Below are 25,109 nucleotides of genomic sequence, written 5' to 3' on the forward strand. Positions count from 1 at the left end.
CTTTTCACTAGTATGTTACAATCATTGAGTTACTGCCAGGCATGGGACATGATACCTGTAATGGCAGTATTCAGGTGGAAATGAGGATCACAAGTTCGAAGCCAACCTGGGCTACATAACAATACCTCATCTTAAAAGACCTAGACCTAAAGCCTGCTATGCTCACCTTTAAAACCAGCACTCAGTAGGCAGAAGCAAGTGGATCTCTATAACATAATAACTGCTAGTATCCTGATCAGTGATCTGGGAGACACAGAAGGCACAGACCTTTAAGTGATGTGTCCAAGAACTGTAAAATACTAAAATGCAAAAGATATGTTTCATAGTTCCTATGAACATAAGGAGTGCTTGTCCTGCCCAGAGTAGTGTAAGGCAGTCAGGAAGCAGGTAGAGAGGAGGTCACAGATGAGGAAGGTTGACAGGATGGTGCATGTTCAGATTTTCTGTTGCTGCTGAAGGAGATATGAACTGGCTTTGTGACTTCAGGGTAAAACTTCAGGTCTCTCTCAACCAAGACACACACCTCACGGTGTAATGACTGGAGCATAGACTTCAACTCTGGACAGTGTAAGTTCGTAGCCCCGCTCTGTTTGTGAGCTGTGGGTTATGCACAGCTTCTCCAGTGTGTGTGTAAGATACAGTGCTGTCCCCTGCTTAGTCACGTTGTGAGCAGTAAGGTGAGTTTCTATTTGGAGGCCACACAGAAGGCCTGAGTGCCCCTCCCCCCATTCTTCGGTAACAAGAGACTGAAGAACATAGTCCCACTTCAGCCTAGCCACTAGCCTACATCACAGTCCTAGGCAGCATGGTTCCTCCTCCCTGAGTTTGTTTGTAAGATGAAGGAGCCCTCTCCTACCTCCCCCGGTGCTACTGTGGTCCTCCAGACTGTGTGTGTCAACCCTCCTGCCGCTTTCTGGCACCGTGGAAACGTCTACTTTCTTTCCCTCGCCTTCTTTTGGGGGAGTTGTGCGTCTGTTACCTGTGAAGAGTACACTCTGAAGCTTTCGCAAGTGCCCTCCAGAAAGAACCACCTGCCGGAAAGAGAAGTGTGCTGTCTTGTGTGGGTGGAGGAAGTAGAGACAGGTGGGACACCTCCTCCAGAGACGCTTGTGAACCCATGTGCGATTGTACACGTACCATTGAAGACGGAGATGGTTAATGAATAGAGCGGAATTCGGGAGTCCACAAGTTTCTCAGAGGTTGCTGGTTCGAAAAAGCAAAGCACTGGGAGCTGGGGAGCGGCTGTGCTAGCCAGGCACACGGCGTGGCGTGTCTCTGAGGTCTGAGGATGATTTCTCAGCATTTTAATGTAGTCCTCTGGGTGGCAATGATATGACACTACAGTGTGGTTCAGGTTGCCTATGCCCATGTGAAAGCCTCTCGATGCGCCTGCTGGGAATCAACTCTCAGCCACGATGCATTGGGGGATTTCAGGTCATTTAAAGATGGGAACCACAGCCACACAACAGAGGCGGTGTTTCTAGAATGCCTGTTGTGATCTCCTTGGGTATTTTGGCATTAGCACAACTAAAATCCTCAGTTTGGAATAGACTGGCCCTTTCTGTTTAAAGTGAGCTCTCTTCTGATACATGTGAATTATTTTCCGATTACTTATGTCCCAAGGACTGTTGGATCAAGCTTTTAAAATAGCTCTATGAGAACCCAAGACGTGTTCATGTCTTGCTTGGTTTTCCTAATAAGCACAAGCACGTAAAATAATCATTCTGATCCTCATGAGCATCTGTGAGCATGGTTTTCTTCTGTTGAGGGCCAACTATTTTGCTTTGCATATTTGCCTATAAGACACGTATACATACAACTGTTGTCTTCCCTGCTGTATTCATAGCACCTGGCCCATGGTAGAGCTACACCAAGTGCTTGTGGCATGAATAAGAGAATTAATGGGTCCTTGTGACTTCTATTCAGAAGGGTTGAGGATATTGTCTGTTGTACAAACATACACTTAGGGTTTTTACCTGGACTATAACCACAGCGATTCATGACTACGGTAATTATTCATCCTTATAAAGGTCAAGCCAATTTCCTCCAATGAAGCAATTCCAAGAAAGAAACTGGGATTCCTATAGACTTCTATACCTTTGCCAGATGATGGGGCGGGGGGCGGGGGAAGAAGGAGAGCTTAGGATGGCCCTGTTTCTTTGCTTAGATTCTGGCCACTTTCTTACAGGCTTAGTAAATACATTTATTAAAAATGTAAAGTAATTCTAAATTCAAATTGTGAAGAGTTGAATAGTCTTAATTCTAAAGAATGACTAGCACAACAGACTTGTGGCACTTTTCACACACTTCTGCCAAATTTATTTATTTATTTATTTGTTTGTTTATTTATTTATTTATTTATTTTACTTCTTGAGATTATAATATAACCACACATCATTTGTCCCTTCCTTTTCATGTCTTCAAACCCTCTTATGCACCCACTTCTTACTTCTTTCAATTTCATGCCCTTTTTTTCCTTTGTGTTTAATTTTCTTTGTTTTTTTCTTTGTGTTTAATTGGGATATATGTATGCATATATATATTCCTAAATAAATACTCATTTTTGGATCAAGTTATAAGCAATTGTGAATCTGTTGTACTAATATGTTATATAATATCAAATCTATTTTTAGACATTTTATGATCTCCGTGCTGCTCCCCTCCTTGCTCACCCCTGAGAAAAATGCCCACATTTAGCCTTTCATATCTTTTGTACACACTGAAGCTTTGGTATTTTGTAATTGGTTGGTTGAACTTTTTACTCAATATGTCCTCATGCTATCGAAGTTCTCTACACAGCAGTGTCTTGTAAGTTACAGAAGCATCCTTGAGAAGAGGAGAAGAATAGAATTTTAAACAAACTGCTCGGGTAACACAGTGCGTGGCTATAAGCACGTGCATATAATCCAGTTGAGACTTTATCTTCAGGAGGGTTACAGCCTCCTTTAAGCCCTGTCAGGCCAAGGAGTGCTTTTAAGCAGTAAAACTTGGCATACATAGCATTGCTCTCTGGTTGCTTTCCTGTGGAATGTCAACAGGCACCGGGTTTGAGGGAAAACCTTTCCAGTCTCCTGTCCCCTGAGTCATGTGTCTGGAAAGTAATTTCTTCTCTGCAGGCTCCTCTCCCTGGCCTCCTGCTGTGCTTCGATCCATCCTCTGCAATGTCCCTGCAATAAGTGGAGAAGGTGAAAGTCAGCCTGCAGGTTTAAATTAATTGCACTCCTTGGTGAAGCTGACTTAGCCAGTGCTTTAACGACACTCTAAACCCCTAGTTTAAATATGATTGGGAAGAGAGGGCTGATGTGACAGAAGCAAGTGAGAGGGCATTCAGCTGAAAGTGAACAGTGCAAAGCATGCATATGCAAATGCTTGAATAATCAGATACTATTATATGTTCAAGTAGCTTATTGTTATAAAATACACTGTTTTCTGGTTCTGGGGCATTCATTTAAACAAATTGTTTCCAGATACTAGATATCCTTGCTCATGTGGGGTGCAGGAAATCCTGTCTATTCCAGGATTTGCTGCAGATACTTGAGTTTATTTTGTCTTCATGTGGAAAAGATACCTGTTCAGTCCCTCTGACTTTGGGAGCTTTGTTGGTATTCCTTACCCGGAATCTGTAATTTTGCACTTACACGCGTGGACGTGAACTGTAATCAGTTCTGTGTGCCCAGTGCATCTTCCACCTGCAGGCAGACACGTAGAAAATATCTGCTGGCGGAACTGAGATTTTTGTGTGGATGGGGATGCAGAGGTAACGGTGAAGGTTTGATATTTTCAGTTTTTATCCCGTTTCATGTGACATGTTTTGCATTTGCTGGATCTCTTCTACACAGCTGAAAATGACATATTTCTTAAAAATCTTATTAGCATATCTTGTCAAGCTCCAAATGGATATCTTGCTTGGAACTAACATTTATGTGTACTTGTTAATAATAATTTACTTGTAAATGCAAGATTGTGTTTTTTTTTATCTGCAATAGCATTCTTGTTCATCTTAAATGATACAAATTACTCAAATTGCTTTGTAGGGACTACAAAGTTCAAAGAATCAAATTTGTTTTACAAGGACATTTTATGTAATTAACTTTTGAAATATTTCTTGCTTTTCAAATGTCAGACTTTAGGTAATATCTCTCTAAAAACTTTAATAAAGAACTATTATTGCCATCTCTTCTTTCCTTGTCATTTCGTTATCAAATACAGCATAATCTTTTCATTATTAGCTCTACTGCACTAACGGCCTGAATGTGCTGTACCTCATAAGGCTGTCCAGTAAAGAACAAACCAGAAATTATGCATTCTGTTGATGTGAATTATGTCCTGTTGAGGGGCAAGTTTTCAGAACAATGGATATCTACAATTCGACAGACGCTTGGTTCATCCACACCAGTGTAACTTAATGTCTGCTTTCTGTTCTCTTTTTCTACACCTGTGCCTTACACACTATCAAATACTGTCAGATGCCCCCACTTGAATGATAACGCCGAAACTCCGTGAATACTACTCCTTAACTACCTTTTGCTCCATTACAGAAAGATAAACTTGTCCTCAAAGCACTGTTTATATGATGCATGAAATGCCCATGCCTTTGAAATCCAGAAAGTTAAGCACCGTTAGGTGCTTTCCCTGTCGTCTTGACTCCTGCCTTTGTTGGCAGCACCATGCAGTGCATGGATAAACTTTACTGGCCTTCCCTTCACAGCGTTTTCAGACCCTGATCCCTGTTTTTACTGCCTCCACTCTATCACATGGCCCAAGTCATGTACTCTCTAAAGCAAAGAAAGATGGAATGGCCTGAGTAGTCTTTAAAAGAAAAAGGCCTGGGTCGGGCCTGCCCTTCTACCTTCTACCCAGCATTCTTTGCTCTACTGCCTCTAGCCTCTATCCCACTCAAGCCTTGCACACCCCTTCTGGAATGCCAGGTCTCTGAAATCAGAAAAGCTTCCTATTTGGCTTCCTTCTATATGCTCAGTCCAAAGAAGTCTTCCTGACTCTTCATACACTTATATAAGGGAATAGCAAATTATAAAAGACAAAACTAATAAGAAACAGATTTTTTTAACAAAAGAAAACAAGAGGTACCGTGGTTACAGAATGGGCGGGTGGGTGGGTGTATGGATAGATGTATGTATGTATGTATGTATGTATGTATGTATGTATGTACGTACGTATGTGTGAGTGGGTGGGTGGGTGGATGCATGCATGTGTGGATGGATGAGTAGATGATTGCTTGGTGCTTTTTTTCAGTACACTCTGGTTTAGACAGGAAGCTGTGTCTTTTACTTCATTTGTTGGCTCTTCTAATCTGATAGCATTCTTAGTCATGAAATAACAAAAGCAATGAAAGTCACTTATATTTCCTCCATCACAGCTTATAAGTTAAAGCTGACAGTGCTGGCAAGATAGGACTAGCAAAGGCATCAACTGATGATAGACTAGATGGTACCTATTGGATATGAATCATGAAAAGGAAACCAGTCCGTTTGGGAAAATAAGTCATGTGATGTTCCTGAAAGATGTGCGTGTGGACACAGCCTGATGAACAAAGATTGTATAGTATCCTTTTCAGAAAAAAAAAAATGCATTCTTGACTCCATCAAGATTTCCAGAGGGAACTCAGCGTATTTGGCCAGTTAAATATTTTGTTTAAAACTGGCCTGCCTTCATTACCAACCAGGATCCTTGCGTGGGTCACTAACTCTGCAGCAACTTGTTTGACTTTCTCAAACAATTATGCCTCTTAAAACCAGCTTGTTCATTTTCTTGGTGGTGGCAGTAAATGACAGCACTGGCACTTAACTGCTCGTCTCCTGAACTAAACAAAATGCAATATCCGTGAGGGACACTATCTTTTCTGTTTTGCTCATTCCTGTATTCCGAACGTTGAAGACATCTATGAAAAGTGATGTGGAGCTGATGAGTAAAGAAATGGTCAAAGTTTGTCTTGACAGCTTTTTCTTACTTCAATTCAGGCTCCATTGTGCTTTTTTTTTGTTATTGTGTTAAGATGCATGTTACATAACTATTTGAGTGCATTTTGGGTTTATAATTCATAACAGCAATGAAAACCAGTAGCAGCTAAGAGTGTGGTCCGTCTATGCATGTGTCTAACTACGGTCAAATCGAACAATGTCTTGTTCAAAAGCTGCATTTTCTTAAGTGTGATGGTGTCTGGCTGTAACCACGGCACTTGGGAGACATGGGGCTCATTGCTACAAGCTTGAGAACAGTCCCAGGGTTACCTAGTGAGACCGTCTCTTAAAAACAAGTTATTTTCTTCAATAGGATTGTGATCTATGTATATATGTGTGTATATATATATATTTGATACAGAGATTGCTTACCATTTTTTTTTCTTTTTCATTTCAGAACGCTTTACCGTGTACAGCTCTAAAAGCCTTAGGCAAGCATGGAATAAGTAAGTCTTTCCTCCGATGCTTCTCTCTCTCTCTGTCTGCAACTCGCTGAGTGAGTTTGTCTCAGCGTGGTTTGACTCGCTGGTGCTGCCACGCATCCACTCACTTAAGCACAACCAAACCCTTACTGCATGCCATTGACCGTGTCAGGCAGAGCTAACAGCCGGCGTGGGTTCATGTTCTTAGAGCAAGTTGGCCTTGTGTGTGAATTGTAAATTCTGGAATCTAGCGTGGTCCATCTTGTAATCAAATTCTAGGAAATATCTTAGTATTGGCAGAATAACACAAAACTACACTATAGGAACTGACTTTTTAACAAATGTCAGTGACAGCTGTTACTGAGTTAGATAAAACTGGATGTTTCAACTTATTTTTTTTTTCAGTTTACCTAACTCTTCCCCCTAAACCTTACTTGGGAACTACGTACATTTATCACTTGAAGTATATATACTCTTTTTCCCTTTAATTTCACTTGGCCTTATAAAAATACTTTTATTTCTTGTATGAAGGTTGGTGTGATGGTTTATAAAGGTTGCCATAATGTCCTGGCAACCTTAACCTCCAGAACCTAATTGAAGGTGGAAGGAAAGAACTGACTTCACAAAGTTGTCCTCTGACCTCCACATGCATGCCACAGACATGCTAATAGCACAAGTATATAAAGTATATGTGTTGGTTTGGAAAGCTGAAAGTATAGGAAAACTTGGGGTTTGCAAGACATCCAGGAGTCTTTTATTGCAGTCCAACCGGGGAGCAGAACACTACAAGTTGGAAAACAGGTCGAGACACCCCCGTTTAGTTTTGACATCACATTTCAAATACCACACTGCAGAAAACTTAACCTGTAGCGCTTTTGATTTAGTAATCCATTCTAACATGTTGTCCATTGAAGAGCGGATGTAACAATCTTACTTTGTATTGTTATGACAACTTAGTTTTGGGCATTATCAATTATGACAATAAAAGATAAGAAGATGTTACACAAGAGTGCTTTTAATCAATGCTGTCAACAGAGATGGTGGTCAGCTCATGGGGAGAAACTCTTAGGATGACTATATTACATTCTGTAGTCATTTGAAGAATTTAACATTTTTTAAAATAATTAAGTGTTTAGAAGAATGACTGGTGTCTACTATACCAGTTTGCCTACTACTAGGCTTTTAAAAATAATGCACGCAGTTTTTCTTAAATTATTAGGATACGTTCATTGTACAGAGTGAGGAGGCATTTCTTGAGACTTTTCTTAAAATGTGTCATGAAATTTATTTACTCTCTTCATTATTCATAGCTAAATAAAGCGCCACATAAATAAATAAATGAAGCATACCACCTTTTCTTTTTTTAATTTATTTTTTTCTTAATTACAGTTTATTCACTTTATACCCCAGCTGTACCTTCCTCCCTTGTCCCCTCCCAATCTCACCCTACCTTTCTCATCTCCCATGCCCCTCCCCAAGTCCACTGGTAGGGGAGGCCCTCTTCCCCTTCCCTCTGACCCTAGCCTAGCAGGTCTCATCAGGACTGGCTGCATTGTCTTCCTCTATGGCCTGGTAAGGCTGCTCCACCCTTAGGCGGAGGTGATCAAAGAGCCAGACACTGAGTTCATGTCAGAGACAGTCCCTGTTCCCATTACTAGGGAACCCACATGGATACTGAGCTGCCATGGGCTACATTTGTGCAGGGGCTTTAAGTTATCTCTATGCACGGCCCTTGGTTGGAGTATCAGTCTCAGAAAAGATTCCTATGGCCATATTTTTTGGTTCTGTTGCTCTCTTTGTGGAACTCCTGTCCCCTTCAGGTCTTTCATCTCCCTTTTCATCTTCTTTCATAAGATTCCCTGCTCTCTGTCCAAAGTTTGGCTATGAGTCTCAGCATCTGCTTTGATACCCTATTGGGTAGAGTCTTTCAGAGGCCCTCTGTTGTAGGCTCCTGTCCTGTTCCCTGTTTTCTCCCTCTTCCTTTGTCCATTCCATTTGCCTTTCTGAGTGAGGCTTGATCATCTTACCCAGGGTCCTCCTTCTTGCTTAGCTTCTTTAGGTGTGCAGATTTTAGTATGTTTATCCTATATTGTATTTTCTTTCTCTCTCCACATTTTGATGGACACCGTGGTCAGTTTCTCCACCCCCCATGGTCAGTTTCTTAAGTTGGCGGTTATGAACCATGCCCTGCTACTCACAGCTAAGCAATTTACCCATAGTAGTCTGACTTAGGTTCTATTGCATATATTCCCGAGAGTAGACTATCTGGTTCATAATCTAGTTGTTTTCACCGTTTGAAGGGTCAGTTCCCCAGGAGGCACACCTCTGCAGGCTGCACTCTGAACTACTCCTTTTGCAGGAAGATGGGTGGAACAGGAAGCCATCATACTAAGCAAAAAGCACTAAAAGCAGAAAGATAAATATGGCATGTTTTCTGTTATATGCAGAATCTAGACTTTAGACGCTTACACGTGTGTGTATGTAAATGACATGAAAGTAGCAATATGACTATTCAGGAAGAAAAAAGGACCACTAGATGGGTAAAATAGGAAAGGATAAGAAAAGCTATTTTCAAGTTTTAGATTTTTTTTTTTTAAATTTGTAGCATAGTTACTAAACTGACACAATTGCTAAATTCTCTTGTACTATAGTAATGGAGTCAAAATTATTTACAATAACTCAATGTATTTGGTTAATATGTGATGATAAACTAATCCGAAAGACAGGTTGCTTCTTAACTTTGAGGTACAAAATTAAGTAACGATATTTTAAAAATTAAGGCTCAAAATTAGGTAACAATACTTTTAAAGGCAGGTGTTATCCAAGCTGTGAAAGCTACTGGGACTATTAGCCAGCCAAAGAGTGTGGGAATTCCTTTAGAAAGAGGACCTTTAGTCTAAATAGCTATCATAACAGTCCAGTCCACTTGGGAATGACATCTGCTCATATTTACACTGATGAAAAAAGTCAGCTGATTTCTTTTATGTCAGTAACAATAGGTAGAATTTTATCTTCTGATTTTTTAAAAGTATTCTGTACTAGCAAAGCAGTGGTAGAGGAAGATATAAAGAGATGCAGTAGATACCCAAACTGAAAAATCTAATATAAAGAAAAATATTAGTTTAAGAATAAAGAATTAGCATCACTAAAGAAAAGTAAGACTTTTTGTTCCCTCATACTAAAATTGCATGATCCAGGAAGCTTTTCCAGCATAAAGCGGATTTGGGGCTAAATAGAGACAAATCTGAATTTCATAAAACTAGGTCCTGTGTTTTAACTGCCCTCAAAATAGTCCATTTTATTTCAGTGGAAATATGAAGACTCACACTATTTCTCTTGTAAATCTCTCTATTTATAGTTGTCTGGCATTGGCACGTATGTACAATCCACCAAGAATTTCAGCCACTTAAAAGATCTTTTATTATTTTGCCTGGAGAAGAAGCCTAGTATACCTTCTCCACCAAAGTGAGATTCCAAGAACACATTTGCTTGCCTTGGAACTTTTTAACAGCTGAACGAGTTGGGAGGTTTGGAAGCTTTGAAATGAGAACTAAGGATAACCCACTCAGTCACAGAAGGCACATCTGGAAAATACAGCTCGTGGCCGTGAAGCCCACGCACATTGCATGGGGTCAGGCCAGGATCTTTCCTGCCCTCCTCCTCACGTGTTGGCCCTACGAGCAATCCATGTGCCCGTTAAGCACAACTGGATTTCTCCTAAGAATGTTATGGTTGGTGTTTGTAAATGCACGGTTAACACAAAAGCAATGAGGGAGCCCACCTTTGGGCACAAAAAAAAAAATAGAAAAGCAAACATTTCCCTGCTGTGTTTCTATATTCTAAGCTCTAATTTGGAAAATTTACAAAAAGCTCAATTTTGTGCTCTTGGACTTTCCTTGAATATTTTATCCAGTTTCATGCTTAACCTCCAGAGCGCATTTTAAAGACAACCAGCTAGATAGTTGTACAATATGCACATAAAGAACGATTTAGGAAGTAAAGTTTTCCGGAACAACCTTTCACTTTGTCTATTTATGTTACAAGCACTCTGCTGGTCTTTCTTGCCATTGTATCTGATGTGGGTCGTTAAGATTTAAATCAGCACCTCCTCACAGAGCAGAAAGATCATCTTTTCCACTCTGCCATGTTCAAAGTTGATTTAAAATTACCTAACAAAACAATACACTATACCACATGTTAGAGATTTACATTTCTTGGCCAGCATAGAAATAGAATGACGGTAAGAACACTGTCGGTACACTAGGGGGAACAGTCGAGTCAAGCCAGATATTAAAGTCATCCACTTGCACATTTTGTTCACTCTTGATGATTTTTTTTTGTTATAATTCTATTTACTTCAAAGTAGCGGTTTTAATTTATTTAGTGCCTGGAGACTTCCTTTCATAATATTTTCAAAGAAATTATTCTCTGCATCATTGATTGGCTTGGGGATGGGAGCTTACAGGATGATCGGCTCTAAAGCAGACATTTTGGAATCCCATCCTCCCGTCATTTGGGGATGGGCTGCGATTGCCAGCTGCCTATCTCTCTGGATTCGACTGCAGCAGTAGAAGGATGTGTGGCGTGTAGTTCTGCACCACATTCTGTTTCTTTGAAGAGATCACTTTTCAGCACATGAGCAGGCAGGTCTCTTGGCTGGCCTTGGGCACACATGTGCAGTATGGTTTTAAGGCCCCACAGGCTCCGCTGCTTGCTCGAAGACGGTCTAGAGCAGCTCCTCGGGACCTTTGTTTTCATAATAATGAATCATTTGTTCATGCGGGTATGTGTTGGGCAGATCCAGTAAACAACTTGACACCTAGGAGTTGGCAGACAGGGAGTCCTGAAAAGAAAGGAGGGAGGGTCCAAAATGATGCTGTGTGGGTCCTGGAAGCTGTCCTAGGACCTCCCGAAAGGTTAGAATAGGGGTCTGTGCAAACCCACATTTGGGGTATCTTCTCTGAGAAAGGGAACTAGCTCGTGGGTTTGCAGTTACTTCCTGATCAGTAACAGCAATATGAAAGCAGCTAGAGGTAAATGATCAACAGACTGAAAAATCTATGCTTGGAACGGGTGCCCCCATGAGTCTCAAGAAAGGAGGCCAGTGTCATCATGTGCTGAGAAGTAACCTGGTTTTGTTTGTTCCCTGGACATCTCTGGGTAGGAAGATCTGTCCCAAACCCAATATCCGTCTCTGTCTGGGCTTCATGAAGCAGAAGGGGCAGGATGGAGTGGAAACCTGGTTTTTCTCCTTGCTGGGGAAGAGCAGTGTTTGCAGCTTTCTGGACACAGTCCACCAGCTCCTGCTTTCTTTGTAGTGTTGTTGGGGAGTGCCCTGTGGTAGGAGGAAGGTTGGACTTACAACAACTAAGTGCAGGCTGATGGTTCTGCCAGCCACCCACTCACTTCCTGCAACTGAAATTCCTCCTTACCTACTACTCAAGCCCTCACTGCCTTAAGGGACTTGTCCACGGTTATTTTGTTTCATAGCCAGATTTCTTGTCTGTCCCTTGTTCTTTTGGTAGCAAAACTCCATTGTCATTAGTAGTTCCTGGTGGTGGCTAAGGGCAGGCCCCATGCTGTTGGCTATCTGTTAGGTGGCAGGTTTTGTTCTTCTGATGGACAGGAAATAGCCTTCTTCTCTCTTGCTAATTGGCAGTACGTGCCAGGGTTGGGAGTTGGCAGCAGTTGTTGTTTTTCATCCTTTGGATTATGTTTTGGCCTCTTCATCCAAAAGTACACAGACTTCTGGCATGGTTAATGCCATCCTTCTGCTGGGCAGCTCATTAAGGAGAAAAGCCCAGCAGCAGTTTCTGAAGCAGCCCAGAGCTCCCAGGGGCAGGGAGGCTGCCAGGGGAGGCCTTTCTTGAACTGTGCCCCAATCAGATTCCAGCAGGGCAGTTCTGCTTCTGCCAACATGCACTGGGCATTGATATTCTCTGACCACTGTACTGGAGGGGCCATGGGTGTTATCTATAAATGTTATCTCTCTCTTCTGTGGGGCAGAAGTCTTGTCTCCAGTTCATTTCTCTGCTCTGAGTCTCAGAAGGCAAAGCCACATATTAACCAGGTTTATCTCCCTGTTAGAAGGTGGGTAACTTTAGTCAGCGACAAGGTCCATCCACCACGGAAAGTAGCATATCGACAGCCTTGAGGGAATTACTAGCAAACAGGGCATCTTAGGAAGCCATTCTGTTTACATGGCGGTAAAGGATTCCCTGTGTAGTCATGAGCCCTGGGTGAAGCAGAGCAAACCCTTCTCTAGCCAGCTCAGACATAATCCACTTTGCCTGGTTCAGAGTAGATATGTTCAAAATTATGCATGAGGAAGGCATCACTGTCCGTTCTTAGCAGAGTTTTAAGAGAGATTATGCTCAGGAAGCCTGGTAATCACCGAAAGTTTGACTTGACATTTCTAATACAGACAGCAACAGTAGCCACTGTTGCACCATTAGAATGTGTGGTTCAGGGGCTCAGCTCCAGCTCCACTTGAACTTCCTTCATTGATACATAAAGAACCACATGTAGTTACCGGCTGCCGTATGGAGCGACACAGTCGTAAATCTGCATGCGAAGCTTTCATTTGTCAAATGTGCACCAGGCTTATGCAAGAATGGATATTATGTCTAAAAAGGCATTGAGTTTTACAGTGTCTGGAGATCTTTCTTGGTTACGTGTGTGTGTGTGTGTGTGTGTGTGTGTGTGTGTGTGTGTGTGTGTATAAACATTTGTTTTCATAGTAAGATAAACACACACATGTGCCTACACACACACACACACACACACACACACACACACAAATGCTTGTAAACACTTTGAGAAGACAGTAGCTCTGGAGTGCCCAATGAGTGCAATAAATCCGCAGGGGAAGAGTATCAAAGAGAATCAAGAAGACATCCCTCCCCGACCCCTTCCTACTGCCGATGCCATGCTGTTCCCTCCTAAGAGGCTCTGTCTGTTGCAAGAGAGCTCTTCCTTTCTCCTCCTTGCGCTCTCCCCCCCCTCTCTTCTGTTGGGAACTGGTAGGGGTTAGACACACAGTGCCCTACCCTTTTTGAACTCCCCGAAGGATTCACCTCTCTGCTGCTGTTCTGATCCCCTTGATCTCCCTCAGTCTGCTCAGAAAATATGGCGGAAGCCAGCTTCCTGCTCGCCACATAGGGAATGCCAGGGAAGAGGGCTCTATCTTCCAAATAAACCTCCTAAATCAAGAGCAGGCCCCTCTCGCTGCGCTCTCTGTACACGTATATTTGTACTTGAGCTTTAGCATGCTGAAAATTGCCAGTTTTTATGTCGTGCATACGCTGCAGATGTTTTTAAATGACTTTATTTAGAAGCTCCTGTAATTTGAACGCTTTCGTCAACATTCACTTGCATGCTTTTCTCTCGATTAAGAATGTTGACGAATTTAGTGGATTTTCTGCCTCAAAATGATGACAAAGATGGGGAGAGATGATGTTAGGCGGCGCTGTTATTCTTTGTATTTCCTGGTACCGACAGGAGCCCCTCTGCCCTAACTGGCTGTGGAAGAACAAGGAGGCCTCCTCACTAGGAGGACTTTCTATGGGGATTTCTCAGGGCTCAGCTCCCATTTACATCAACAATAGTTTCCAGGCTGTCCAGTTGGTGCAGGTGTCTAGCATCTGTTGCGTGTGGCAGTCCTACTCACCTAAGACTATATAGTCAACAGCTGTTATTAAAATTAACCAGGAGTAAGCGGAAAAGAGGAAGGAAGGCTGCACTTCCAATTTTGGGCACAAATGGCAAGAAGATGCCTGGAATCAAGATCATCTCTGGTGTCCTCCAGCCAAGTTCTGACCTTAGATCCTCTGTGAACCTTGTGAAATTCGAGGGGCTCGCTAACCTCTCTTGCCCAGCACTTTAACACTCGTAGTCCCTCACATACTGCTACTACCTTCACCTGTGTTTTCTGGCACTCCTTGCCTTCCCCTATCAGTCAGTTAATTTAGTTCCAAATTGGCAATTTTCCTTGAGCACTTTTATACAAGCCCCCAAGCAGCTAGAATGTCCTTCCACCTTCCCAGGGGAGCCTGCTGAGCAGCTCAAGCACCATTTTGCTTTTCTTGTAAATACTTATGTGGAAACAAGATTCCATCTTCCCCCATCAGTTCCTTCCTAAGAGTGATATGTTAACAAATAGCATTGTACATAATTAATGAAAAACTGTGATTTATCCTAAATCTTGAAACACATCTTCTAGACAGCTTTCCCAATTAGACGGAAAGAAGCCCACAGATAAATCACTGTTACCAAGCTCAAATGTCTAGTAGATTTTCCCCCCTCTGGTGTCCTGAATGCACAAAAGGATGGGTAACCTCAAGTCAGATGTAAAGGGCCTGGGTACCCACACTTGATCTGTCATTTCAGTGGTGAAACTGAATGTAATTATCTTTGTTTCAAAAATTTTAAATGAAGAGATCAGGTGACTTATCTCTTGCAGCACAGAGAATAATGGCTGGGACCATGGCTTTACTGCCTCTGCCATCACTGGCCAGGCAGGCAGACAGCATTCCCAAGGCAACTGGCCTTTCTCTTCAGACGTCGCTGAGTCCATACCCTTAGGCACAAATCCCATGTTTGGTTCCTTCTATCCATCATGCTAATGATTTTATTAATAGATTTTGTGTCATTACCAACAACAAAAAATACACAAAATGTCTCATAAACATATATTGCTTTCTAGTCCATTCTTTTTTGTTTTGTCTAAAACATTTACATATATTTTCAGCATTTGGAGGATTTGAGAACAATTTACTAGTGGGGTATACAATTGATCTCTCTCCCTTCCACTCTCCCTCTCTCCCTGTCTCCCACCCTTCTTCCATTCCTTCCTTCCCCCTGTGTGTGAGTGTGTGTGTGTCTGTGTGTGTGTGTGTGTGTTATTACTCATTCTGCAAACAGCATGTGTGTGAAAAGGAATATAATGGGAAGAGATTGATGCCTGGCCCTCTCCTCACTGCACTGTTTTACTGCTTATCTTTGTGTATCTGTATATGAAATCTTTGCTAGTCCTCAGCTGCATTTAATCCCTCAAGACTTGATATACAAACATCATGCCAAACAGAGAACTTCCTTTAAATTATTCAAATCTCCTCATAAGTGATTTCCCACTCTTCCTGAAGTGAAAAACATTTGATCATAAATTCAATTAAATCAGCCATCATCTTTGTGATGTTTGTCCAGATAAATCCTTTAGTGGCTAAACTAATAACTACACCGGCTGTGGGGCAGAGAGAGGGAGAGAGAGAGAGAGAGAGAGAGAGAGAGAGAGAGAGAGAGAGAGGAGAGAGAGTATGGCAGGGCTGTTGGAGAAGAATCAATTCAAAGTAACAAGGAAAGACTGATCTCCTTTCTCAGGCCAAATATTAATCATTTTGTTTATATGGGCTTAAAAGCTGAGACAGTTAGGGGTAAGGAGATGCATGGTGCTTTAGATTTGTTTGTTTTATGTCCCCATTAAAAGCTGAGCTCCCACTTACTGAATTTTAGATCAAAGCGGACAGCAATATTTTGGAGATGTTAGCAACGGCTGTGAAACCATACAAACCATCCTTCCTCCTTTTCTTCCGCGCCCTGTCCTTCCTATTTAAAACAGGCAGAATGGCTGTCAGTGTGCCTACACGTTTCTTAAGAGAAACACCATGGGACTATAGCACTATTTATGACTTCTTGGACATAATGTCAGCTGAGGTTGCAAGGCTTTTTAAGCTTCCTAACACAGCTTGGCTGCCTCTCACTTTGTTCCTAAAAGCTTAAGGGCATGCAGATACAACCCCTCTACCTGCCACCCCCTTCTTTTTCCTAGTTTACCTCTTTACAAATGATCCCAGTTAACTTGGCTCCATGAACCTTGTACATGCCTGTCTTCACATGGCCTGTAGAGGGCAGCATGCTCTGTTGAACAAAGCAAAGGAGACCAAACACGGCAGGGCCGCTAGTTAACTCTATACAATAGGAGGTAAATAGCTATGTTTGTTTGTTTTCTCAATGTTTGTTTCCTCGAAAATGGTTAGAATCTCTCCAGTAGAGAAGACAAATAGCTGTTGGCTTAGATTGTCTGCCCTTGTATGTAAATTACGTGTCAGTGGATAATGGATATTTTTAAAAATGGGCTCAGCTACTTTGGAAGCTACCTAATTAAGGTCTTACGTTTGGCCTCTGAGTAGGACTAAACACATCACTTTATTTACATATGAGATGAGAACAGATGGGACTGTCCATTTATCTCTCACTTTTTGTCACCCTGACTGAAGTTTACAATTGGAGTTAAATTGTGCCTAACTCACCCAGCCTTCATTTCTCTAAACTAAGAACTCTGCTCTCCTGAATTCCTGTGTACTTGGAGGCTGTACCCACCAAAAGAATCCTACTGTCTCTTCACAGTAAATGAGAAACAGTTCTTATCGTTGTGGACTTTAGCCTAAAACAGAGCCTCTTGCCTTAGCCCAGGCATCTGCAGGGTGAGACCCTGACCTGGCATGTACTCTGCCAGTCTTTGTTTTCTTATGCCAGGTCCACTGTTCATTCCAAAGAGCCAGACTGTGACAGCGCAGGAAACATCCAGTTCCTTTGGGGCAATTTAGAACTTTCTAGAAGCTGCATTACCTCTTAAAAGAACCAGAGTGGTCCTGTCCAGTGGGTCCTTACAAGCTAATGAAAATCCTGTACGTCTCTACTGTCCTATGGCTAGCCCCTAGCCACATGTTTCTATTGGATAATCTAAAATAAAATATGGCTGGTGCAGTTGATCTGAGTATTTTGTGAGACTTAATTGTCATTAATTGCAATATTTATGTGTAGCTAGTAGACCACAGCCTAACTTCTGAGAAGCTCACAATAAGCATTTAGCAGAATATATTAAGCTGGTGGCTTAAAATTTTCAGTTAGAAAAGTACTGCCCAGGTTTTATTTTCATACTTTCTAATGTCTCACGTAGCTGCAGACTTAAATCCAAATCCCTGACTCTGCCCCACGATTTAGTTTCTCTCAGAACATCCGAGAGATTTTCATATTTCAAATTCTTCTATTTTGTTGAATATTGGATGTATTTCTCTTGGGTATCTGGAATCAAGTTTTAGAGTGTGGACTCTAGCTATACTGATTCTGTGAGTACTGGCCAATTTGCGATGTAAGCTTCATCACCTATTTGTGTCTAGATTTCCAAAGATAAAAATAGAACTCAGAGAATGCAATAAAATGCATTCTCTATGCAGAAGCTTGACACACATTAGCATATTTCATAACTTGGTTGTGCTTTTATGTGTGAAACATCTATTTACAGTGACTATCTATAAGGCCTGTTTGTGTATGGTTCGGATATAATCTAAATATTCTTTTGGAAACTTTCCTATAAATTCCTGAGTAATCTCATTTTCTTCTCTCACATTTTAAAATACTCCCATACCTTTACAGAAGAGCCAAAAAATGCGTATGAGTTGTCTACATTGCACAAATACTATTAGTGCATAAACCTTTAAAGCTATAGTGTAGGCATGCCACCTTCTCCTGCCTCCTGTAAAGATATGCCTAAGAAGTTGGGCTTGCCTTCAAACACTGTCTCAACTTCTGTCTCCCTGTCTAACCAACTTTTGAAGGTCATATGCCCTCAGCTGCAGAGCCTCCTCCCATGAGAGAAATACAAGATTGTTTGGTAGTGAGATTCTTGTTTGGTAGAGCCTGCTTACCCCCTGACATGAGAATTGGCCGAGTGAGTTAAGGAACTGAAGGACACACGTTTTTGTAGTAACGGCCTTTCCGATGGCCTTCCCTGTGCAAAGCCAGACACCTGCAATTTTAAGGTTGGTAGGTTTTCTATTTGTAAGCATGAGGTTATCTGCAGAAAAAAAAATCATTCTGTGAAAGTCTGTATGATGTAACAGCCACTTCTGTGTTGGCAATAGCATTCTGTAAACTTCAGCACTTCAGGCAACTTGGTATCAGAGGTACAATCAGATGAAGGTTCACAAAAGGAAAAGCTGAATAGACAAATTTTTGAAGCTAGCAGGACACAAGGCACCAACTGCTCATACTTTTTCATAGGGGATGGTTAGAATAGATATGTTGCCTAAATGTATTCCTTAAATTATGCAGTACTGCGTTAATGTACACTCGCCTTTGGTAGAATGGTTTTTATCATTCTGAAAGTGGCAGTAAAACAAAAACAAAAGCAGACATTGCTACACAGAAAAGTTAACTCTTTTTTTTATTGTTTAAGAATTTTATGTTATGATGAAATCTGTACCGCATTCTCTTCCTCCAGTTTCTCCCCATTTCCCACCCTTCTCTCCCAACTTTATGCGATCGTATATACATGTATTCCTGATCTTAGTCTTCCTAATTCTGTTGCTTTTAGTTTTGTATTACATGCTTACTCAGTGTGGTGTGTGTGTGTGTGTGTGTGTGTGTGTGTGTGTGTGTGTGTGTGTGCCCATACAGAATTCAGAAAATAACCTGTGGGAACTGATTTGCTTGGAACATCCACGTTGGAACCCAGTCCCCAGGCTTGGTGGCGGGCACCTTTCTCTGCTGAGCCATCTTGCTAACCTTCTGGATTTTGGTTTTCCTCTGGGAAATGCGCTGGGATTTTTTTTTTCTTCCGTATTAACTGTTAATTGTCCTGTCTGTTGGCTCCTACCACATTATTTCTAGGGAAGTATGTTTTGAGGAAAATGTTACAGCTTTGAAGCACTCTTCTTACACTTTACTAACTGTTATACGTGAAGAGCCAGTTGAGTCTTTGCGTCTATAAATATAATATAAACCAGTGGTCCTGTAGCCTTGAGACCAACAGCTGGCTTGGTTCATGGTGTGAGTGTCTGGACCACATGGAGCTGTACCTCACAGCACAGGAATGCCTTGTCTGTAGCACCTCACTCAATTCTGAAAACAGCTTTCAAATGCTCTCCTCACCGACATGTCCAAGCCCCTTTTGTGTAGTTTATCTTTCCCTCTTAATTATTTCTAGCCTCAAAAGCAGATTTTGAATGAATTTCTCATTTACCCTGTTTCATATGGCAGGGCTAAGACACATAAAATGCTTACTGTGGGCTCAGAACATAAGGCAGTGTGCAAAAACATCTCAATGGCCAAGATATTGTACTTTTTTATACTTACCTGGCAGAGGATGTACCACGATCTGGGAGGTGACTTTCCCACTGTAAGCCTTGTCCATTGCACTCTTGGATGTATTAACCCCCCACACAAAAGTTCACCCAATTCAAGAAACCCAACTACTTGATTTGTGGGAGTGGAGGTCTGATTTGCATTTTCCTCGAGGGGGAAGATGAGCTTTCTGTCCTGTGCTTTTGATTGACCTACTTTTTTTTTTTAATTTTATTAGCACCATTGCCAAGACTATTGCTCTTGCTCAAAAACAGCACTTCTGGGGAGGTGGTAGAGAATGTGTGTGGCCCTGGAAAATGGTAAATAACACAAAAAGTATAAGGAAGTGTATTGGAGTCCATGATTATATCATGGTATGTTTAAATAATTGCAGTTATCACTGTCTTCGTGTGCTTGAGAATATTCAGCAAGTTTCCCCCAGCTTCTAGATCAGTGGTTCTCAGCCTGTAGGTCACAACCCGTTGGTAGTCTCATATCAGATATCCTGCATATCAGATATTGACATTACAATTCGTGCCAGTAGCAAAATTACAGTTATGAAGTAGCAATGAAATAATTTTATGGTGGGTGGGGTGGTTACCACAACATAAGGAACTGTATTAAAGAGTCCCAGCATTAGGACAGATGATGTAGTTTGTGAAATAAATATTAGAAATGGTTGGTTGATCTTTTCTAGTTCCTACCATTTACCTGCAAATTTCATGATTTCCATGTTTTTAATACCTGAGTAGTATTCCGCTGCATGAATGTATCACAATTTCTGTATCCATCCCTTCATTGAGGGACATCTATGTTGTTTCCAGCGTCTGGCTATTACAAATAGAACTGCTATGAGCATGGTTGAGCAATGTCCTTGTTGTATACTTGAGCATATTTTAGATATATGCCTAGGAGTGGTATAGCTGGATCTTGTAGCTCGATTCCTAATTGTCTGAGAAAGCACCAGATTGACTTCCAAAGTAGTTGTACAAGTTTACACTCCCACCAGCAATGGAGGAGGGTTCCCCTTTCTCCACATCCTCTCCAGAATGTGTTGTCACTTGAGTTTTTTATCTTAGCCATTCTGATGGGTGTAAAATCTCAGGGTTGTTTTGATTTACATCTCCCTGATGACTAAGGATGTTGACCATCTTGAGTGAGGTAATCCAGAAGCAGAAAGACACATATTGTATATACTCACTCATAAGTGGATATTAGCCACATAATATAAGATAAACATACTGTATTCTATACTCCTAAGGAAGCTAAACAAAAAGGAAGACCACAGGGAAGATGCTCAATTCTCATTCAGAAGGACAAACAGGATACATGTCAGAAGCAGGAGAAGACAAGGAATAGGACAGGCACATACCACAGCTGGCCTCTGACTTTACTGATCAAGGTATCAAAGCAGAGGCTGAAACTCATAGAGTGCAGGAAATTTTATGAAAGAAGGGGGATGTATAAAGACCTGGAGAAGACAGGAGCTCCAAAAGCAGACCAACAGAGTGTTTCTCCCCTTGGATTCTGGCTCATCTCTTTCTCTGTTCACTGGCTCAGTAAAAGGCCGGCTTCCCTGTCATATGACCAGACCTGTAGAGAGAACCAAACAGTGACAAAGGTTTCTGCCAACAGCCATGTAAATGAGAGCTACATTAGAAATAGGACAAGACAAGGTTCAGACCATCAACTTGACTGCAGCCTTCTGAGATGTGGAGTCTGAGGCACCCAGATAAACTTCTCCCAGGTTTCCAACCCTGAGAAACCATGTTACGTAACAATTATTTGTCAGTGTATCATTTACAAAGTATAGTAAAGAAAGCACAAAATTTTTTCATCTTCTCCCATTACAGCACAGGCACGCAATTAATTTTAACCATCTGCATTCCTATTTTGTCCCGTGTTATTGGAAGCCTTGGTATAGCCAACTTTCTGATTACAAAAGTGTTAAAAACAGAGCACGGTAGCAAGTTTACATTTATTTTTCATGGTCACCATACAGGGTGATGGCCAAATGTAAAATTCTGTAATTATGTTTCACAATGTGGAGACTGGGTAACACTGGTGACACTGTTAAGAGAACTGAACAGTTCTAGAGGCAGCAAGAACACATCCTCAGAGGGACACTAGTTGTGGATGTCTAAATTTATTCGTTAATTTTTTCTCCTTCTCTAGATAAGGAGTAAAAGGCTCACAAAACCTAACTGCAGATTTGAGCCTAACTTTCAGTTGTTTAAGAAAAGTGCTTAAAATTGAGATTGCAGAAATAAAATCTCAACAGAAAAATACATAGTTATTTTAAAACACAAAGAACTAAAATCATCAATCTGCTCCGCAGATAAATATACCTAACCAATAAAAAAATATTATCCCTGGGTTAAGGTTTATAAGGGATTTTCATTTTTTGTTATGTTTCAGTAGTTTCTAAGTGTTTTAATGGTCATGCCTTTTATAATATGGAAAAGAATTTATAAACTAAAATGTCCTGGTTGTATTAGGTGATAACCTGGTGAGAACTAACAGTTAAACAGGTAGTAAGCTCACTTTACAGTTGGGAGACACTGTTCTCAGAAAGGTTGATAATAGAGTCCTTGTGGAAACAATTCGTTATTTATTTTAACTTCATTTTCCTCTTCTTTATATTTTTAAAAACTGTTTTTATATTTTTTATTTGTGCGTGCGAGCATGCATGCACACAGAGACAAAAAGAGCATCGTATTCCCCAGAGCTGGAGGTGCACGGCTTTGAGTCACATGTTGTGGATGCTGGGACTAGGAACTTGGGGTCTCTAGAAGAGTGGGGAGCACTGAGAAGTGATCTCTGAGCCATTTCTCCTGCCTCCCAGGAAGCAAGAAGTTTCAAAAGAGATTTTCAGTTTGTTTGTTTGTTTGTTTTTCTCTCAAAGCATAAGGCCCTGTTCGAAAACAGTCTCAAACTAAGTATTTTTTTAGGCATAAATGCAGTTCCTCCTTATTGCAAAAGAGTATTCCCTACTTTCAAATTCCATGGGCAGTGTCATAAGATGACGGACGAGGCTGAAATCTGAGTCCCAAGCAAATAAATTGTCCCTTGTTTGAGCTAATTTTCAATAAGTCGTTGGCCTCTAACCTGATTTTTTTTTTCATTTTTCTTGAAGTGGGAAGCATGTTTTTGGTGATGCTCTCCATTCCTACCCTTTTAATGCCTTCAATGAACAAGGTGACATTGTTTAAAGGGTGGAGTCACTTGTCTTCTATGTCCGCAGAAAATATTAATGAGCCTTTTGCCTTGAAGGGATTTATTTATTTATTTACTTATTTACTTATTTTATTGCAATTTGTTCACTTTGTATCCCAACTGTAGCTCCCTCCCTCATCTCCTGCTGGTCCCAGCCTCCCTCCCTCTTCTCTTCCTATGCCCTTCTCCTAGTCCATTGATAGAAGAGGTCCTCCTCACCTACTATCTGACGCTAGCCTAGCAGGTCTCATCAGGATTAGCTGTATCCTCTTTCTCTGTAACCTAGCTAGGGGAAGGTGATCAAAGAGCAGGCAACTGAGTTCATGCCAGAGATAGCTCCTGCTCCCCTTACAATGGAACCCCCATGGAGACTGAGCTGAAAATGGGCTACATCTGAGTAGGAAGTCTAGGTCTTCTTCATGCATGGTCCTTGTTTGATGTCAGTCTCTTCAGCACCCCCTGGGCAAATCAAAACGACCTTGAGATTTTATCTTACACCCATCAGCATGGCTAAGATCAAAAACTCAGGTGACAACACATGCTGGAGAGGATGTGGAGAAAAGGGAACCCTCCTCCGTTGTTGGTGGAAATGTAAACTTGTACAACCACTTTGGAAATCAATCTGGCGCTTTCTCAGACAACTAGGAATAGAGCTAGCTCAAGATCTAACTATACCACTCCTAGGCATATATCTGAAAGGTGCTCTATCATACAACAAGGACATTTGCTCAACTATGTTCATAGCAGCTTTATTCATAACAGCCAGAATCTGAAAACAACCTAGATGTCACTCAATCGAGGAATGGATACAGAAATTGTGGTACATTTACACAATGGAATACTACTCAGCAATTAAAAACAAGGAAATCATGAAATTTACAGGCAAATGGTGGGAACTAGAAAAGATCATCCTGAGTGAGGTATCCCAGAAGGAGAAAGACACACACAGTATATACTCACTTATAAGTGGATATTAGCCATATAATATAGGATAAACATAATAAAACCTATAGTCCTAAAGAAGCTAAACAACAAGAGGATCCTAGGGAAAAGGCTGAATCCTCATTTAAAAGGACAAACAGGATAGACATCAGAAGTAGGAGAAGACAGGTACAGGACAGGAGCCTTCCACAGAGGACCTCTGAAAGACTCTACCCAGCAGGGTATCGAAGGAGATGCTGAGACTCATAGCCAAACTTCGGGCAGAGTTTGGAAGAAGAGATAGAAAGACTTACAGAGGACAGGAACTGCACAAGGAGACCAACAGAGCCTTTAAGGTTTTTAATTCTGTAGGTTTCTTACTGTCTTGTGCCATGTTGTGTCTGTAAAGAAATAAACATGGAGAGAGAGTTCTGTGGAACTTTAACTGCTCTCTATTTCTCCTCCTTTTATCATATTCCAAGATCCACCAAAGTTGATATAAATCCACCATGCCTGCCTTAAAGGGCAGCAGCAAAGCATGCCTCCTACAGCAGCCAGCCATTTCCTTTCACTCCATTTGGTTTAAGCCTGTAAAAAGCATTAAGTGAAAAATCTGATATATTTGTTAGGGCATTTATTGTATTACTGAGTTATATTTTCAGTTCTCAGTGAAAGGTTTCCTGAGAACATAAACTTTGAAGAGGTTTTGTTCAGGATTAGAGTTTTTTTCCTTCTCTTCTGGTGAAATAATAACTCACAAAATGATGTCTTTCAGGAGCTATTTTGAGCCTGTTTACAGCGGAAGGACACGCTGTTCCATTCTGGTGAGGCAAGTTTCTGCCTTCAGAAACTGTCCTCTGTGGGTGAGGACCATTGCTGTGCACTCTTTACCTCAAGCAGATGCACCAAGTCATACCTTTCTGTAGGCCTCATGTGGTGAAAGTGTTCACGCTGACCATGTAATTTCAGCTAAATATTTACTGCCAATCTATCTGAAACAGAAGCCATTTCTAAAGTTCAATATGGATTGATTTCTTTTATAAATGAAGGTTTAGATTTGAATTTTCTGTTTCATCTTGCATCATAAAAAAAAATGAAAACTGTTCACTTCAGACGAAATAGTTTTTTAATCATCCACTTGAATTCAGAACCAACTGGCTAATCTGGTATAAATATCAAGAGCATCATACTGTTTAACATGCACTGGTAATTTATTTTGCTTCGCTCTTGATTTCCTTTAAGAACTGGTGAGCTAGGTAAGATAGTAAGACATCCATAATCAACGTGAGCAAGTTGGAGGTAAGGAAATGGTCAGCCTCTCAGCAGCTCTGTGAAGTAGGAGATGCCTATTATTCCCACGCTGATCTGTATCCAGGTGATGGAAGGGTTGTGCGTCCCTTGACATCTTTGAGGTAGCAACAAAATTTCACATGGGGTAGGGTCATGGAGT

General features: G+C 41.2%; 1 protein-coding gene across 4 annotated transcripts in view; it reads left to right on the forward strand.

Annotated features, from left to right (window-relative positions):
- The window catches only part of Cdk14 (cyclin dependent kinase 14), a 529,514-nt gene that overhangs the window by 406,898 nt on the left and 97,507 nt on the right, over positions 1-25,109 (forward strand). For all 4 annotated transcript variants that reach the window (XM_055612730.1, XM_055612732.1, XM_055612733.1 and 1 more), the window contains one exon: positions 6,376-6,424. In XM_055612730.1, coding sequence (XP_055468705.1) covers positions 6,376-6,424 — 49 coding nt within the window. The remainder of the gene's footprint in view (positions 1-6,375; positions 6,425-25,109) is intronic.

This window comes from Psammomys obesus, unplaced genomic scaffold (genome assembly GCF_907164565.1).
Source record: "Psammomys obesus unplaced genomic scaffold, mPsaObe1.curated_primary_1811, whole genome shotgun sequence".
Classification (NCBI taxonomy): domain Eukaryota; kingdom Metazoa; phylum Chordata; class Mammalia; order Rodentia; family Muridae; genus Psammomys; species Psammomys obesus.